General features: G+C 37.5%; 1 protein-coding gene across 1 annotated transcript in view; it reads left to right on the top strand.

Annotated features, from left to right (window-relative positions):
- LOC109088857 (calmodulin-binding transcription activator 1-like) overlaps positions 1-20,429 on the top strand; it is a 263,636-nt gene that overhangs the window by 113,271 nt on the left and 129,936 nt on the right. Inside the window, exon 3 of the mRNA XM_042750524.1 lies at positions 15,344-15,479. Within this exon, the coding sequence (XP_042606458.1) occupies positions 15,360-15,479 (120 nt within the window). The 5' untranslated portion in view covers positions 15,344-15,359. The remainder of the gene's footprint in view (positions 1-15,343; positions 15,480-20,429) is intronic.

Below are 20,429 nucleotides of genomic sequence, written 5' to 3'. Positions count from 1 at the left end.
CACAGTGGTTTTTCAATAGGAACGCTTAACACAACGTTTTATCCATTATTCACTAGTTTAATGTGCCAACATTTAATCCATTTTTTTTTTCCATTATTCATCAGCTTTATGTGCCAACAATGCTGATTAGCATTCATAGATAGACTAACGGATTATAATGTTGGAGGGGTGGTGTTTCTTGTTTCTGACTAGAAAAAAACTTGACAGACTGTAAAATGCAGGCAAAGAAGCCAAAAGAGGGAGAGAACAGGCATAGAGACCCACAATGAGACAGAGAGGTCAAGATGGCAGCAGCACATGTGCTTTGTGTGCATGAGCCAAAAGGGCATGAGATGAAGAAATACTGGGGAAAATAGCAATCCAGTTTGACTGCAGTGAAGTTTGCTCCATTTTTATTAAAAGAAGAGAAATAGCTACACCAGACACCTGCAGAGCTGTATCTGACAGCTGCCCACAGACAAACCTCCAACCATGGTGCGTATGCTCAGACCGCTCCATCAAACCTTAGCTCCTACCTTATGCGTGACTCATCATTACTGTGTGCTTAAAGGCTCAGAGAGTTCAAGGCAATGTGGGGACAAGGTTTCTGCCAACCAGCGCATCGTGAGTCCCGCTGCTCCTCGCTCTACTGGGCGTCAGGTGGAGGACAGGCGGCCGGCCTGCTGGAGTGGCTGACAGTGGCGGTCAGTGAGCCCTGGGGGAGAAGACGTCCTGCGGGGGGCAGATGGGGGTTCTGTGGCTTGCCGTCAGGACAGGTGGGCCGCTGTCACCCCGTCCCAGCAAGCAGGTGGCCTCTTCCCCCCTGGAGGTCACCTTCACACAGCAGTGCGAAACCTCCTTGCAATACCACTAACAAACACACAAACAAACACACCGTTATTATGACCAGGAGTCCCAGGGGCCTTTTGTGAATAAACACTGAGTGTTAAAGCGACAGTGCACCCAAAAATGAAAATTCTGTCATTATTCCCACACCCTTGTGTCATTCCAAACCTGTATGGTAACCAAACAGGTTCTGTTCCAAATTACTTCCATTGCATGGTCAAAAATATAATGAAAGTCAATAGGAACAGAAACAGAATTTTAATTTTTGAGTGGACTATCCCTTTAATGCTGTGTTCTGCCCCTCACAGCCATTCAGGTTCATAACCGGTTCTCATTGTTTCACAAAATATATCCATTGATCATCACTGTCATCCCCGATCAAACTGTTGCTTGCTCTTGCGACCAATAAAGCCTAATTAAAATAACAAAGTTCTGTCAATAAACCGGGAACAGTTGTATAATTACAGTGTGCATGAGGACATCATAAGCAGGCAATGTCACGGCCCTAACGAAGGAAATAAATCGATTGCAACCAGACAAAAGCATTACTTTACGATGCCCCTCTCCTCCGACACACAAAGGCAGTCATAAAATGCAGCCAGGGGAAAGTTTAATGACAGTCTTAAAGTGTCTGGCCCCCTTTGTCACTTTCACTACCTTCCCTCTACATGACAATGGGAACAGCATTCTCTTTGCTCTCTACTCAGCCTCATTAGTCGACTCTTTCCTTCTCTCAATCTCCCGTTCTCATCTGTTCTCCCTCCGGAGACAAGTGAGTGACAGGTTTCCCCCTTAAACTGTGCATTGCACTACTGACAGACATGCACACACATCTATTGCACTAAACTAATTCGTGGCAGGAGCGAGAATTGGCATTCCCACAATGCCTCAGTGAAGGCGCTTGATGGCGTGTGGAGCGCAGGGCTAAATGTCAAGGAACGATGTTTAATTCCACAGCCCGTGATTTCATCCAAAAGCAGGCAATTTCCATCATTCAGCTGCTCAGTTTTCAGGGCTGAGACTTCAGCCCAGGCTGGAGGAAGCCAACCTTTCTCACTCCCAGGCCAGAGGTGAAGATGCCAAGACCAAAGGCTGTATAAGGCCGTCCAACTGCTGAGCTGGTGCTTCTGACGCAGGGCATATCCTTGTTTCTCGCTCACGTATGCTGGCTTTTTCTCTTCCAGCTTACATGTTGTTTTATTTAAAGGGATAGTTCACCCAAAATTAAATATATTTCTCTATTTACTTACCCTATCGTTGTTCCAAACCTGTAGAACTTTTTCTTCTTCTTCTTGAAAAAAAGGATATTTTTTTGTATTATTTATATACTATTATAATATTTATTTTTTATTTGCTTTTATTTTTGTTGTTTTCATTTTACATTTAGTTTGTTTTAGTAATTTTGTGTTTTTAATAATTATAATAATAATAATTCTTTATAGCTTTATTTTTCTTTCATGTTTAGTATTTTTAGTAATTGACCTTAAACCTATTTTATTACAGTTCATAACCAAGGCAACATTTCTGATTTCACTTAGCGAAATTATTATTAATTATTACACTTAGTAATAATAACATAATTAATAAAACGTGTATGCTGTAAGTCATCAGAAGCCTATGAAAGATTTTGTTGTTTTTGAAGCTTAAAGCTTCAAACCCATTTAATTATGCAGTAATTGCATGCAAAAGAGCCACTGGTACATTATTAAAACTTTTTGTGAAGTTGAGTAAATGATAACAGAATTTTTTGTTTTTCGGTGATCTATCACTTTAACAATCTGGGGGGCATCTCCGTGCAGCTCCAGTAGGGAGCCCACTGCCTGTGTGATTCTTCTCCACCAAGCAGACCTAAGATTCAAAGTTGAGGGCTTCTCAGTTTTTTCAACTCATCCGTTGAAAGTTAGAGGGTGCAGGCGATGAGATATATGTGCAAAGTTTCTTCAGTCACATGTCTGGAGTGATGTTTTTGTTCTCTCTTATGAGTTTGGTTAGAGAACACTCTGGGGTGACTGAGGGTGTGACTGTTCTTGTCTCAAATGTAGTGATGTGTTACAGGAAAGTACAGAGGAGCAATAAGTGTTTGGAATACTATTTCAGTATTTGCTTACCTTGCTTTCTTTCATTTTGTGGATGTAATTGCTGACAAAATGTAGATTTTTGTTTTTCACAGTAGCAGATTAAAAATGCATCATGGCAATAAGTAAACAATATGATGAAAATATAACAAAATCTTAAGATATATGATATTGATACAAAACAGCTGAATATGCTAATCATGTATAAATTGCACTATATATATATATATATATATATATATATATATATATATATATATATATAATCTAGTCAGTAAAGCCGGTTCCCTACACACAGAAACACACACACACACACAAACAAACACACAAAAACGCACTAGGGCTGGGCGATATATCTAACGATATGATCATGCGCATCTAGTCAGTAAAGCCGGTTCCCTGATTAGCGCTAAATCGCCATCACCTGCTTTCAAATGGAGTGGCATTTAATAGACAGAGCCGTAGATCACTGACAAGCTACGCTATATCGCGTTCATTATCGCAGATGTATCGCCTTCGATAATCAACGCGATATTGCGTAGCTTGTCAGTGATCTACGGCTCTGTCTATTAAATGCCGCTCCATTTGAAAGCAGGTGATGGCGATTTAGCGCTAATCAGGGAACCGGCTTTACTGACTAGATGCGCATGATTATATAGTTAGATATATCGCCCAGCCCTAACACACACACACACACACACACACACTACCATTTAAAAGTTTGAGGTCTGTTCTATTTTTTAGTTTTCTTGGAAAAATAGCCTCTTTTATTGATCTTATAAAAACTTTTCTTGCTATTATCAATGTTAAAAACAATTGTACTGCTTAATATTTTTGGGAAAACAACAGTCTAAAAGTTTGATTGGTGCTTTTGGTAAGGAATAATAAATCTGACTAAAAATATTAATTTCTAAATATATAAATACATCTTACTGACACCAAACATTTCAACTGGGGTATACCATTAATTAAATATAAATTTATTTATTTGAGATTAATATAATACAAGCTATATACACAACTTAAACATAATACATGTATATTTGCATAGTAAAGCAAATGCACAGATGAACTTAGAACTCAGAATGTGTAACTGACATTGAATACGCCATTGCTGTAACAAAGTGCTATTAATTAAGCAATATCCAAAAAAAAGCATTGAAAATTAAGTAGAAATAGTCATGAAGGCATCAAGAATCCGTAATTGTAATAATTATTATTTTATGCTTTTACAGTGAAGACAGTTGTTGCATGCTCTGTGTAGTTTGTTGATAAATCACTAGGTTTATGTCTCTTCCTTTCTCTCACTGTAGATCTCACAGCGACTTATATCAGTTCATCCTTGAAAAAACGGCTTTTGTTCTTATATAGAACAATCCCATGGTGTTCTCATGAGTGTGTATGTGTGTCTGTTTGTTTGTGCACAAGTGAATTCTGAGACACCACTGACTGAGCGCTGATCTCTGATCTCCAATTAAGTGTGCATCTCTTGTGGGGCGTGCAGAAGGGCGTGATTGATAGGTGAAAGGTGAGATAGACTCTTTGATTTGCTGTACGAGCCAGACAGAGATACAACTCATCTGAAGCTTCTCTAGATGACCTTAGACCCCAGACAGAAATGCACCATATCATACAGTCTCTTATAGACTACTACACTCACTTGAGCTATATGCATCTGAAACTAGCCGGCAACTTCTTTCTTTCTTTCTTTCTTTCTTTCGTTACCACACTTTTCATGCAGCATTGTATTACAGTTGAATCATAAGGCCATCAATAGTTAGCTGTCTGAATGTGTAGGGTGAGGGATCGATGGCTCTGGTCAGCAGTGTGGAATGGACACACCTCTAGGTGGGTGAGTGAAGGCCATGCCCAGGTGATCTATCATAAGTCTCGAGTACGTATGAAACACTTAATTCTCTCAAACTGTCTGTTCTGTCATCAGTAATGTTGAGAATGTCTGAGACACTGGAATTTCTCCAGTCATTGCAATACTTCTACGTCTCCTGTTGAGTTCCATCTCTTACTTGTTCTATTTTTATTCTTTTATTATCTGTGTTTTTGTCCTGTCACTGTCATTCTGTTGCACTGTGGAAGCTTCTGTCACGAAAACAAATTCTTCGTATGTGTAAACATACCTAGCAATAAAGCTTTACTTTACTTCTTTTAATTTAGCTTCTTCTATTGCTTCTTCCTCTTTTTTCCAGTTTTTTTTTCTCCTATAGTTTTTATCTTCTTCATTTTGTGGTTCTTTTCCAGATTGTACTAATTCTTCCTTTTTGTCATCTCTTTCTTCATTTTCTTTTTCTTCTTTTTTGTCTTTGTGCACTTGTTCAACCCACTTCTTCTTAGTTTTCTTCATCTTCTTTTTGTTCAACTTCTTTTTTCTGCTTATTTTGCCTTTTTCACCCTGTTATTTTTTCTTTTGCTTTCATCCAATTTTCTTCCTGGTGTCCTGTTTTTTTGTGTTTGTAAACTTTCTACTTTAAAAAATACTTTGAAAACTTTCTCTTGAGCCAAGATATTATTGGAATCTTCAACATTCAAATACAATGTAGCCCCTATTGGGACATGGTGGTGGAAAAAATTTGGGGTGGGAGGAAAAAATATTTTTCAAATGTTTTGCATTTTCTCACAAAACTTTTGCGTTCCCTCGCAAAACTTTTGTTCTCTCAAAACTTTTGCGTTCTCTCGCAAAACCAGTTGAGTTCGGACAAACTCTTCCTGTTTACTTTACAGCTTGCAGTGGTTCATACAGCTCTGTATGTTCACAATGGAGCGGTTCATAAAGTTTTATTTTGAACTTGGACTTAAGTATAAAGCAATACAGTCAGTGCATAGTTCAAGGCATTCTAAAATGCTTAATGTGGCTTAATGTTTTAAAACAGTGACATTGGAGGATCAAATTCGATAATAATAAATACTGATAAAATTATTAGGCAAATAACCTTATTAATATTATTACTATTAATAAAGCAGAAAAGCCCAGAATATGAACCCAATCCCTTGCGTGTTAAGCTTTTTCTCCCCCATAGAAAACGCTTAAGGTAGGCTTATAAAGGAAGATGGTGATTGTATCTGTTTAATAATTTTTAACAACCTTTCTAAAGTCCGCATGAAATCAAAATTGACTTTATTAGTTTATTACTTTATTAGCGCACATTGCTAGTCTTGATGTAAACAATTGATCCATGCAAGTTAATCCGCTGAAAAAAATTGTTTGTCTTGGTAATATTTAATCAAAATCTGAACATTTGCTTCCACTCTGGAATGGCGTTCCTTCTCTAATGACATCAGTTTGACGGCTTGGGCAGAATATCCTTAAACAAACCCCTCCAAATATAGGTTGCTATGAGTGAGAGACAGAGAGGAGGAGTGCAAAAATCAAACCACACCCTCTACTCAATATTCCGTTTCAGCTGGAAATACGTCACTACACTGAAATAAAGTCTGCAGCAACATCTAGTTCACACAGACTTTAACTACATTGCAATGACAAGATCATGTTGTGTTCATTGTCACGTCCTGCAGGAAACTATTTACTTTAAACTTTAATGCCATTCTGTTGCTGGTGTGTAAGCATTGGTATTTCCTTCTGGAAATACAGATCTGGAAATGAAAAAAAAAAAAAAAAACACTCTAGTTCCACTAATGACATCCCTGATGTCATTTGAGGATAGGCAGCTGGCACAGTGACTCACAGACCGCTTTAATTCCTGGAGAAAATCTTGGTAATTGTGCATTTGGTGCTAATCTATAACATGTCCACCAGAAAAGCAGCAGAGAATGAACATGGAGCATAAAGGCCTATGTGAATGTGTATTTTGCTCATTACTAAGCAGTCTTATGAATAATCAAATCAGCACCACAGAAACGTTGGTAAAATTCTAGTCTATTCCAGTTCTGTGAGGTTTCCACTGCCGTGGCAGTTTTAGATTTAATTGCAAGGCTATTCTTAGTAGGAGCGCAGAAGAAGCTCTGGAGGGTTTAGATATTTGCGAGCTGCTACACAAAATTAGGCAGTAAGCAATTCCCGCACACCCATGTTTTATTGATAGTACAAAGTATCCTCTTCACCAAATGTCATAATAAGTACCGGCTGCAGGAAATCAGACAGAAAACAGCATGCTTCGAGCAGAAGAGAGGAGCAGATAGATCTCATTTACAAAAATCCCACTAGCTATAAGCACTAAAACCAAAAAACGCAGTCGCAGTTCATTAAAATTAACAAATAACACGAAGAATGTGCAGTGCATTTTGGGGTCAGTAATACAGTATAATAAGAAGAAATAAGGTTTAGGGCTGTCAGTTTAACATATTAATTTAGGGTGATTAATTATAAAGAAGTTATGTGTTACAAGTAATGCTATGTATTGTCTCATGGCTTGTATGGAAATTTAGCAGGATGGAATTTTTTTTTTTTTTTTTTTGGAAACACCACTTTTTTCCAATCAGCAATTAGTGAAATAGAAACAAAGCAAAAAATATGTTGACTTGAGAAGCCCAAATTTCTAGATTAATTTTGATATTACATAAAATGTGTAACCCGCTACACATAAACACATATTTGTACTCATGTCCCACTTTAACGTCGCTGGTCCTCTGAGATCAAGAGTACTCGGAGAGCATTTTGTGAAACAGTTGAGAGAAATGAATTTGGTTCCCAGTGGGAGGTGCTGGACAGGGTGAGAGAGGCAAGTTTGAAGAATGAGGCCAATGTAGCGCCCACCCCACACAGACACAGCTTCCCGAGCCACATCGACCAACGCTTTGATGCCAGCCTATTCTGTGATTTATTCATGCACGCCTGCCTGCTCTTCAAAAGCTTTAATTAAAGCTGGCTACAGCAGTGTCATTCCTCAACAGAGAGAACAGCCCAGCAGGCCTGCTCGCTAACACCGTGCACTACTGAACGGAGTACCGTGTAGTCCTATCACCAATCGAGCGCAACAGTGACTGGATACATTTTTAGTGGCCTTGGATCTAGATGGATATTTCCCATTCATTTCCTTATTGCAGATTTTAAATAAACAATTAATCAATAATTGACTAATAAACAGCATTAAAATATGATTTGAAGCAAAATTATAAAAATCAGAGAATAGGACAGATATAAATACTACACTGTAGATTTTTAAACTTTAGATTTTTAGCATATACATTAAAATAAAATGTAAATAAATAAAATAATAGTTACAAATATTATATAGTTACATAATATTATTATATATGTATATAGGACTCTTTGATGTATAGAGATTTCAAAAGGAAAGCATTTTTTATTTTTTTTAATTTCACTTTTGACCAATTTAATGCATCCTTGATTAAAAAAAAAGTATAATTTTCTTTTAAAAAAAAAAAATCTTACTGACTTTGAGTGAGGTTTGCTTATGAACTTTTATTTTGGCTCTCTTTTAATGCATAAAAATTAAAAACATTTCTGGTTGGTGACTCTATTGTGCTCCCACCACAGTAGTGTATTTCATATTCATTAATTGCCTGAAAGTTAAAATTAGACTGACTTCATCAGTATACAAACTTGTGAATCTGACCTCAGAAATGTATAGATTATTGTTGAAAATCATTTTCCCTGTGGAGAAAGTGATTAGCATTTTTACTTTGGAATCCGCTTTTTACCATTGCAGTCTCCCTCTATCTGTCTGTATCTGTGCGTCTTTCTCAGGTCTGAATATCAGACATCACATCATTAGTGACTTCCCTGAACTCCCTCGGCCATCTCTTAGAAGTGGCGAGACATTGTGTGAATCATTGTAATTTATTTTTTTTCTTTTTGAATTGTCTTTGCATTTTTCCCATTGTGATAACCATGACTAGAACATCTGTTTTGTGCAGGAAGGGACGAGCGTTGGTTTACAGGCAATCAGATATGAAAGAAAGAAAGGTAGACTTTTTAAACTCACCTGCCAGAGAGGTCAGACTTAACCTTTATTGTGTAACATTGCCTTCCCAGTATTCCTTGGTGTGATTTTGAGGGAAAGTAGCTGTGAATGTGGCCAAATTTCATAAACAAGCTGTACAGTTCCTGTTCTAGTGTTTCTTGATGTGAAAGTGATTTATTTGATCATATATATATATATATATATATATATATATATATATATATATATATATATATATATATATATATATATACATATAATTTAAAGGAAAAAACAGGAAAAACTGTTTAAAATATATATATATATTATGTATTTTACATACAATTCTTATTTGGCAGAGCTGAGTTTTTGGCAGTGATTACTTCAGTTCATAGTCACATTATTCTTCAGAAATCATTCTAACATGCTGATTTGGTGCTCAAGAAACATTTCGTATTATCAGTGCTGAAAACAGTATATATCATTTCTATTATGTTTTAGATTGTATGTTTTATATTATATACAGTGTATTACAAACCCTAGGGCCCTGTTTTAATGATCTAAGCACATAGCCTAAAACGCATGGCACAGGTGCACTTAGGGCGTGTCCAAATCTACTTTTGCTAGTTTAACCATGGGGAAAACAGTTGGTACGCCCGACGAATGGTGATGCATTCCACCAGGTGTATGATAGGGCCCCTAGTGTTTTGTTTGAAATGTCTATAAGATAGTTTAGACTTTTGATTCAACGCTCAAGATCTCCTATAATCATTTATTTAAGAAAACCACCTGAAAAGTCATAATTCAAAAATTGAATAGGTTTGCACATGCTTTACATTGAATGCATTTTTTTTTTCAATATAAACTCAAACCAGAAGTTATACTGCATATAGCAAAACTGACCTACACCCAGGTCCCAGACCTCTAGCACCAGCACATGGTATCGCAAAGAAAGTAGAATAGTATCTTCTAGAAAGCCCCTTATCCATGCTTGACTGTGTGTGTGTGTGTGTGTGTGTGTGTGTGTGTGTGTGTTGAAGGTTGTGATGCATCACTCTTCCTGAGGCTGTCAGTGTGACTTGGGGGTATGTTATGCCTAATGCTGATTCAGTAGAGATTGACAGGCTGTGTGTGTGTGTGTGTGTGTGTGTGTGTGTGTGTGCATCTGTTCTGGTTAGTGTGTGTGGTTTCTCTCAGGGTATCCGTGTGTGTGTGTGTGTGTGTGTGTGTGTGTGTGTGTGTGTGTGTGTATTGTTTTGTGAGTAAGCACCTGTGAGTATCAAGGCATGCATCACTATTTATTTTATATCAGGTCTTATGGTGCACATTATGTTTTTGCATGAATGACTCTGTGTGTGAGTATCGGTGTCCATGTTTGTATAAATGTCAGTTGGTGGTAGCTGGCCGTTAGAAGTGGTGTCTGAAAGCCTGATGGGTAATTGATGACAGCACATGCTCACTCCCTCCTGTGGAGCTTGGCTTCAGCCTGCTTACCTCCCTGATCTTCAAAAGCTCACTCGCTTTCTCTCTCGCTCACACACACATATACTCACAGGTTGAGAGCAGAGAAAAACAACAAGTGTTGCATTAATCAAACAGCCTCTTCTTTCCAAGGGAATTGTAGCACTTTAGAGGAGCTGCCTGGTCTGCTGCTTTAGTAGCACTAGGTCACCCAGCCAAACATTTCACCCTCTCTAATGCGTTTTGATGACTTTTCTTTAGCAGGAGTTACAGCAATTATAATTCAGATGCTTCACTTTTGGATGCATCACGCTCAGAGCTATACAGCGGTCTCTAAACGTTTTTGGACAGTTAAAAGTGTATGAATGTTATTGCATTAGAGAAGAAAATATCAAGCCAAGTGGCATTTATTTTACACCAAGATACTGTAGCACAAGCACACTTTTCAAGCCAAACATTTCACAAAAACAAGTTTTGGAGTTTAAAATGATGAAACAATAGATACACTGTTCTGAGTTTAGACAGAAAATAAACCAAGTGGAATCCATTTCTCAGAATTTTTTAGTGCAATTCATATATTTTTAAGTTGTTCATATACTAATTTTAGAGCCTTTGTACAGTATAGTCAAGAAAGTTCCTACATACTGCCAAAGGAAATTTTTCTGAGCAGCACTGTCTGTGGATAGGTTACATTTTATTTTTACAAAATGTAAGAGTTTACTCTATGGTTAAATTGTTTTCACACTGTTCTTTTTCCTGCATTTATTTAATTTGGACAAACTCATTTGGAATATAATGAGAAAAATGTACATGTCCGCTGTAAAATAAATACGTGGATGAAATTAGCTTTGGTAAATGAAGGATCTCTTGAGGTTCTGAATGAGCCCATGTGCAGATTGAAGGCCAAAGCTGATTATTCTCTAAGCTAACCTGTTGAGGCTGATTCACCGTAAGTTGTTCTGAATAAAGGCCTTCTGCATTTCCATATTAATCTGTCACATTTAGGCCTCTGAGGCACATGGACTCCTGTCATGGTGTTTTGATAGCAGAGTAGTTGGCATTTCCCTGCAACATATAACATATATTCTGATAAATATAATTGAATGGCTTATGTACAAAGAGAGTGAGACAGAAGTCTCACAGGCTGGACCAGCAGTCTGCCTTACACCCCAGAAGATGGCCATGCACTCCTTTAACTCCCTCAAATTAAAAAATGTGGTGCATTAGGAAGGTCTTTGAGTGGATAAAAGCAACATCGGATAACTTGTGCTCACCACTGATAAGTAAGGTACAGAGACCTTTGACCTACAAGCTTCACCCCAATTCCACAAGTTTTTTCCAAGCTAGAGATGGCCCTGAGCCCTGTGAATTTTCAGCTCATGAATCTTTACTCATCCTTGTGTAAGGCAAGGATCCATTATAAGATGTTATTGTTTGTTGTTTTATTTTTCACTCTGTAGGTACGTTTAGGTTGACCGTGGTATCAGTAAACAATAAGTAAACATGCATAGGAAGAGAATGTGTTTTTGAATTAAAAAATTCACAAATTTGGGGTTTAAAGACATTTTTATGCACAGGCCTGTCCCTAGTTACTATACAGTTAAGCATTGTTTTCCCACGTTACAACTAAACACTCAAAATATGCATATCCCACTCCAGACTTTTCTGATTTGTTCATCGCTTTTTACTGACATTAATTTGTAATACTGCAAAGCAGAAGTTTAAATATCCATTAGCATTCCCATTCATCCCTTCGACACTATTTGAAAAACATGAGTTGTGACTAATCACTAGGGGTGGGCAATATAACCAAATCTAATATCACCTAATTTTATTAAACAGTAACAATATGTATGAAGATATAATTGTTTTTACTTTAAGGTCTCTATGCTATAAAAAAAAATTTGATTACTATAAAAATTTCATAATTCTTGTCACCAGTGTTAATATCACAGTCAGCGATTAAGTAAGAATAAGAAACTAATTCCAAGCAATAGGACAAAAAACTACTGTAGAACAAATAAATAAAGAGTGCTATATATATGCTATATAAAGTAATCAAATGTATTAAACATATTCTTCACTGTGTAAATGAAATACCTGTATTCTTCTTATTAAAGTTACAAAAGTTATTTAGTCAAGAACAGGGAGAGATTTTCTCTCTTTTGTTGTTTGATTAATGTGACTACTATCACTTTAAGAGCTGCCCAGATCCAATACACTGTTACACATATATTTTCTTTCTTTCACTAAAAAAAATAAACAATTCCTTTTTTAGAACAGGATGATGTAATTACAAAATCTACCAGCACGGGCTACTGGGAGCCATGCTAACCAGCCATGTGCACATAGATGAACAATTTGTAATAACGTAGACAAAATAAAAGGACTCTTCCTGTAAATAAGAGGACAAAATATAACTGTGCTATATGGTAATGTATGTTTTTGTTTTTGGAATGATGTGGTGGAAATATGATTAGGGTTATTGTAACTCTTCCTTCCAGTGTCTTCTATTCCACTTCCTATCCTTGTATCTCAAGTTCAATCCCACAGCAGGCATCACAGTGAGCAGATTAATGGCTTAAACAGTGCCGACATGGTCCCAGGCTCACCAAGGAGCCAAAAAAGAGAGAGAATGAATGCGGTGCAGCAGGAAGTCTTTCAGAATGACATTCACACAGAAGAGCCCAGCGAGTTGAATGAAAGCAGCATCAGGATGAAGATGACATGATAGAATGGGAAACAAAGAGAGAGAGATAGGAGATGGGATTAGAAGCAGAATTAATTAGTGTTAAGGTCAGCACATGACAAATTGGGGTTTTATAAAAAGCGGGAATGAAAGCGAGATGGGCAAACAGACGTAGCAACTACCCATGGCACTTGACAAATCGGTTGAGGGAGAACGAGAGAGGATTGTGCATGACAGATTTTGACTGGCATCTCTAATTAAAAGGTGCTGTCAGGGGCCACAGTGCGGGGAGAGAGGGGCCCCATCAGCCCCTGAGACTCGTCCCCGGAAATGATTGATGAGCAATTGCAAGATAAACAAGACGCCCCATGAGCTGAGCTGCAAACTGATGTATGCAGTATTATAAATAAATCTGCACCAGAAAGAAATGATAAAATAAACAAGACAATGCAGGCAGACAATGACTTGCCGTTTCCAGAGAGGCTGGGCTGTTTTGGTACGTGGGGAGTATGAGTGTGTGTGAGATAGAAGTATAATATGTTTGCTGCCATGCTGGGCTGAAGTGATGGCTGGCTAACAGACGCTAACAGCAGCTGGTTTCACGGCTGAGACTTTGCTGAAGCGCCTGAACTCCCACACTCCCAACTCGCATGCAACAAAACTGCAGCCTCCTGGGACCCAGCCAGACTCTGCCAGCCATAGATGCACCTTAATGCGTGCGCCTTCACCCTCTCAATTAACTAGCATTCCCTAAACATCTGTGTGTGTGTGTGTGTGTGTGTGTGTGAACCCACGGTCGAGTGTGAATGTGTATTCTTGCGATGCCTTCTCGCTCTGCAGTTATTAGTTGTTGGGAAACATGTGTACTGTCATAAAGAGAAGCGAGCTGGGAGCTCTTCAGATTCGTACACGGTATCATTATCAACCAGAGGGCAGTGGGATGGTAAAGTGAGAATGAATTATGAATGGAAAGTTGAGGATGTTCTCGCACATGTTTTCCCCATAGGACGTGCTCCACTGCTCATTTGCATCAGTGAGGCGCTGCTGGTCGTAGGTCTATATGAAATATATTTATTTCTCTCTCTCCCTTGACAAACAAAGCCAAGTTTTAGTATATTTAAAGTTGACATGAATAGAAAATTGACCCTATTTGAACACGATTTAGAAAGGCTTCATACGATACAACTGGGTTATAAAAGATGCTAAATAGCTATTTGGCTACTGGTAACAGCATTTTCTTAATACACTTGTTTCTGATCTCAACGAAGGATTCATTGCTAGATGTTTTTTTTTTTGTTTTGTTTTTTTATATAGCGAAACTTTTTTTTTCACTTTCATCTTAATGCAGTAAGGCCTTGCAGACTATTAATCAGTGTAAACCAGGTTTTACACACATTTAATAATCATGCACAGTAAGACCAGGAACATATATTAAGAACTAAAGCATTAAAATCTTTAATGTATTCAACATTTTGAAATTGATAGAAAATCGCAATGTAACGGTGCACTGGGTTACATATAGATGCTCTCGAGGGTGCACTTGACCTTCAGCCCATTTTTAATGACCCATGAATTGGGATAAATATTCTTTTTTTTTCTTGGAAATACAATAATCTTAAAAAAAGCTAAATTGTAGAAATGGTAAGATGTTGAGTATTCTTTTTTTTAATAAAACATAAAACTACCATCCAAAATGTGGGGTCAGTAAGAAGTCATTTATTATTCTAATATGCTGATGTGGTTCTCAAGACACATTTCTTATTATTATCAATGCTGAAAACAGTTGTGCTGCTCAATATTTTTGGATTCTTTGATAAATGAAGGTTTGAAGGTCTCCTGAAATGAAATTTCATTTGTTTAAAATATATATTATAAAAGTCTATAATGTCACTATTGTAGAACTCACTTTTGATCAATTTACCCTTGTAGATAAAAAATAATAATAATAATCATTGGTGGGTCCAAACTTTCAAACGATAGTGTAGAAGTTATGTGTTAAGTATATCCTGAAAAGCATATGTATGATTCATCTTGTTTAAAAAATGCTAAACATATTGCAGATTCTGCAAGGGATATGTAAATTCATGAAGCAGAACTGCAAGTCACATTACTGAGGTAATATGGGCTTCAAATTCCATTTCATGGCAACTTCAAGCCTTCTCTTATAACTCTGCAAGGCCATGAACACCCATATACAAGTGAGGTGTGTGTGTACAAGTGTGTGACACTGGTATACACTGGTGCACCGCTGCTTCTCTCTCTCTCTCTGCCTTGAGTCAGCCTTCTTTTTACTTCTGCCGAATGAGTCCCACAGCACTAAAATTTTTCTTCCTCTCCCTTCCCACCCAACCCCATCTTCTTTCTTTCTTCCTTCCATCCACCCCTTCTCTTTCCTTTTCCCTCACTTCTGGATCTAGGCCACAGAATGGGTCGATGATCCTCTACAATAGGAAGAAGGTGAAGTACAGAAAGGACGGCTACTGCTGGAAAAAAAGGAAAGATGGGAAGACCACGCGGGAGGATCACATGAAGCTCAAAGTACAAGGAGTGGAGGTGAGGCCGTTTGTCCATGCACCATAGCACACACAAACCCATCAACTCGCTTTGAGATCATTGGGGTGCAAATAATGGCCACACTTAAGAAAAGAAGCCCGCCGGTTTAGTAGTTGTTGCACACGCTCGGCAAGTCCCCAAGTCGGCTCCAACTTTTTCTAGTCCTCATTTGAGAATGAAAAAATACACCTCAGCAGCCCGAGTTTAGTTTTCCCTTGATAGCAAACAAAATGGAAGCAATTGTTTGTACCTTATTAAGCTCGGGATGTTTGCTCTGCTCCAGAGTGCCGGCATTAATCTTCCCCCATGCTGGGAACCACTGCCATCACAGGTAGACTGCAGGGCCCTTTTCTGCTTTTCCGCGCCCTGGCAAGGCCCCGCTGTGTATGTGTGTTTGTGTGTGTGTGAGAGCGCGCTTTGATTTATCTCCACTCATACACACATATACATGCTCACCAAACAGCATGGGTGCTGGATCCAGAGTTTTACTCTTTTGTTTTCTGGTTTTTGAACTAAATATCTATAATTTTGTATGGTGTCCTCTGGATAGTTGAGCATGCTGAGGTCATGTGATGTTGTTTTGCATATGCAAGCCCAAACTCATATTATACAGTCATATAATTGACAAAACACACACACACAGAATATTTGATACACTTGCCAAAACGTGCATTATTCTCTGCTTGCTCTCTCTTCATGGAGCTCTCATTAGACAGTGAACAGACCTCAACTAACAACCGAATCTCTGCCAATCATTTTTTGGCAATGTGTTTCCTCACAGCAGATGTTTCAGAGGAAGTTTGGAGTTTCTACCGATTATCCATTAAATTCACTAGCTTTACCTCTTAAAGGTATAGTTCTCAAAAATAACTTTTACTCATGCTGTTCAAACCATTATGATTTAAAATCAAGCAAAATGCGTAAGTTTGCACTTCTGTTTTCCATACAATATTGGGAACAGATTTTCAAACTGCAAAAATTGCAGAAAGTCGTCATAAAAGTCTATACAACTTGTGCTCTATATTTCATATCATTTGGACTAATAGGAAAAGACCGAAATGTATGTTTTTTATAAAGTTGTATATAAAACAAAGATTAACAAAGTGCATTTTACAAGAAAATGCTGTTTCAGTCTTTCTACTTCAAAATGTTTAATTCACTGCATTACTTTCCTTTTTTAATTATTTGCAAAATTTGAAAATTGTTTAAAAATCCTGCACCAATTTTTTAGAGTAATTCATTTATAATTCTGATGCTTATTCACATTTTTGCATATTCACACATTTACAGGACATGCAACAACCAATTACATTTGCCATTATTTGAGAGAGTTTGGCTAATGACTTAAATTTTGGTATATTCCTCACACAAAGCTATTTGATCACTATGGTTGTCTTGAAATATAGCACAAAAAGTCAACTTTTGGTGTGCTTTTGTGATACTTTTTTTGACAGCCCCTGGCAGATGTTTGTGGCTTGGATGATTTTGCAGATCATCTCTTTTGTGTTCAACAGAAGAATGAATGTCAGTCAATAAATTATGACAGAATCTTCATTTTTGTGTTAACTGATCCTTAAAGGACATTTACAGTGATAAAAGTTTCTCAACGCATCAGCCAGTAGAGTCTTGTAAAGTTCAGATATATGTGAGAAATGCTGCAAAGATCTATATAGGCCTCTGTCATCTCTGAGGTGTCCTCTGACCCACACACATACTGAATTCTCCTCAAAGATCTCGTTTGAGCTGAGGTAACTCAGAGTTGAACTCACTCAGTGAGCTGAAGAAACACTCAAATAAACCCCTCTCTCTCTTTCTTTTTCCCTCTCTCCTTCTTTTATATCTCTCAGCCAGCACCGCCTGCTGTCATCTGGCAGGCTTATCCTCTAACATGCCTCCATATGTTTTTTCCTGTGTAAATGGCTGTGGCTTACAGTGGGCTAATTTCAGAAGGGTGGCAAGGCTTTGGGTACTAAGGTGGACTCAGCAGAAAATTGCATGTCTGGCAAGCAGAGAAATAAAGAGTGCACAGTGCGAACACTTCCTAGCTCACAGCAGGCTTTCAGGGATAAGACAGAAGGAGATGTTTAGAGGAAGGTCCAAGTTGTTCTTTTTCCCACAGTAAAATGTAACCACGGCTTTCACTGGATAAAACCAGCTTAACATTATGATAGAGTATACAGGAACATTTCCTTTGGTGTTTCACACAAGAAATAAAGTCTAATGGTTTGAAATGGCAAATGGGTGAGCGAATGAAAGAATTTAAACTGTGGGGGTAATGCCGAAATAAATAATAATAATAATTCCGATAACTGAAAATTGTATAGATTTTTTTTTCTTTTTCATTTTAGCAATTTCATTTTTTAATATTGTAATGTTTGCATTTAAAAAAAAATTCACATAATATAAAGAAGTAAATACTTTCAATAAGCAAGAATTCAACTGATTAAAATTGTTTCAAATAAATATAGTTCTTTTTTAATTTTCTATTCATCCTTAAAAGAATAGCAGCACAACTGTTTACCATATTAATAATTAGCATATTAGAATGATTTCTGATCATGTGAAAGTGAATAATGGAGTCATGGCTGCTGAAAATTAATCTTTGCCATCACAGAAATAAATTACGTTTTAAAATATCTTAAAATAGAAAAGTGGTATTTTAAATTGTTATAGTATTTCACAATATTACTGTTTTTATTGGATATTTAATTACATAAATAGATACTGTATTTATTTTCATAGCCTTCAATTTGCTCCTAATATGAAAATCAATGGGTAGCAGGTAAAATAATGTTTTAATTTGTTCCAGTAAAATATAAACAATGGGCATTTTTATTTGAATAACTGAAGAAATAATCAATAGTTTAATTATCAAAGTGATTTTTAGTTACAGTGCTGTTTTTGAGTAAACTGTCATTTTAAGAAATCCCCTTTCTGTGTCTATGAAGAGACTACAGTCAAATGACCGCCTCTCCATAGGTGAAGCATAATGAGGCCTCTGATCAGATGGCTCCAGCAGCGAGTGGACTCTGACGGTTCTGTTTTTCTCTCCTCCCGCTATGAGCAGCAGTATAATGGGGAGCGGCCACTCAGTACGTCCTCGCTGCGCACCCCAGACCGAGCACGGAGCGATCAATCAGAGCTGTGCTCTTCAGGATAATAACCTTGCCCTATCAGTCTGCCTCAGACCTGTTTACTGCAAACGCAAATAAATGACGTGACCTTCACCTTCAGAGCTGTTTCACTGAGGGCTTTTTCTCCAGGAGGGGTGCGTGAACGAGAGGTGTCATATTGTGTTGTCTGAGTGTGTTTGAAACAAGGGCTGGTAAAACTCTGGGCTTCTTGACTATTCCTTTAAGTGGCAACTGTGGTGGCTACCCAGCCTCCTTCACTCTCCTTCTCTCTCTCTATAGAACAGATGAACCTTGAGTTCACAGTAAAACTCCTTGTTCCCTAAAATTGGAGCAAGACGTGTGTTACAGCATTAGTACTTAACAGGGCGTGAAATAGCAGCCTGGCTTCCTGACGTCTCCCCATCACTTCAGGTGAGAGTGTAGACGGTGAGATAGATGAGCATCCCCCCTTCTTCTTCTTACTCGTTCCCACAATGCAACAGGGCCACCTGAAAAAGGCATGTCCATTACTGGCTATCTAGTTTCTTTCCTGGTTGTTGCTGACGTCTTCCTCCTCTGACCATCAGCTCCAAAGGCCTAATCAGGAAGTCAACCACCCGTGATCCCAGTGCACAGCAGACTCATCTATATTCCTAATAATTCCTGGCTACCTAACCGCTTTCAAGGATAGCTGTTTTGTCTTTCTATTACATGGCTTTTTAGCACCATCAATTCAAGGGGCGAATCTGATGAATAATGTTGCAGGAAAAGTGCTGAAAAGTGGAAAAGTTAAGTGTGACATACACAGGTAGCTGATCTCAACTTTTTCTGTCTGTGCTGTAAATTCTGGCTGACTTGAGGGATCATCAGAGTTCAGTTTGTGTTTGTGTGGTGCCTTTTACAATGTATTGTTCCAAAGCAGCTTTACAGAAAATTGATAAATAGAGAGGGGGGAAAATAGTGTCTTATAAACCCCCAGTGATAAGGAAAACTCCCTAGGATTTTATTTTATTTTATTTTATTATTTATTTTGGGGGTTTGACATTTGGGCTTAAGCTAAAACCTCAGACAATTGTAAGGGCGTAAAGGGGTTATCCTAGCTTGACAGTCATTTATTATACATTTTCAAGCTCGAGAACATATTTTGATTTTGAGTTGAGACCTTATCAACTTTGGTCTAATTGTTTTTTAACAAAAAACATTAAAAATTAACTTAGAGGTTGTTGAGGAAGAATGCTTACTAGTGTCTATATCTAATTCTTAATCTGCTCTCTCTCTCTTTCTCTTTCTTTCTCTGTTCAGCCAGTTTTCCTCTTCTGGACCTTATACTGTACTTAATAGTATTTTTAAGCAATTCAATATTATCAAGGTAAACCATAGTGATTTTGATAAACTGTTTGAAAAACGCTCTGAATTTACACATCCCATGTTGACATTCTTAAAATAGTATATGATATTAATAACCGTTGATGCTGTGTAGGATCTGTAAGCTTTCTTAAGGGCAAGTACAAAGTAGAATCAAGAGCTTTAAAGCTGGACCTCCATGAATTATGGACTAAGCTTTCAGTTTCTGTCCAGTGCAAAATTGTTTCTTTTCTACTGTTCTATGGCCTTGTTTGCCCTTAAAATCCTAGATATGACTTTACTTTAATCACTAAGGGCCTGATAAAAGGAAGACAATATCTGTTAAAGAATTCAGTCTCAGTATAAGCATTTTTTAGCTTAGCTCTAAATAAATTAGTTGTTAATTAACTTAAAAATATATCCACTAGGTAGAAAAGTTAGGGCAGGAGCAGCAGTTTACTATTGCAGAGTATTTTAATTATAGTCACACACT

This window comes from Cyprinus carpio, chromosome B23 (genome assembly GCF_018340385.1).
Source record: "Cyprinus carpio isolate SPL01 chromosome B23, ASM1834038v1, whole genome shotgun sequence".
Classification (NCBI taxonomy): Eukaryota; Metazoa; Chordata; class Actinopteri; order Cypriniformes; family Cyprinidae; genus Cyprinus; species Cyprinus carpio.
The sequence above is the reverse complement of the archived record's forward strand: the minus strand, read 5'-3'. Positions and strand labels throughout refer to the sequence as shown.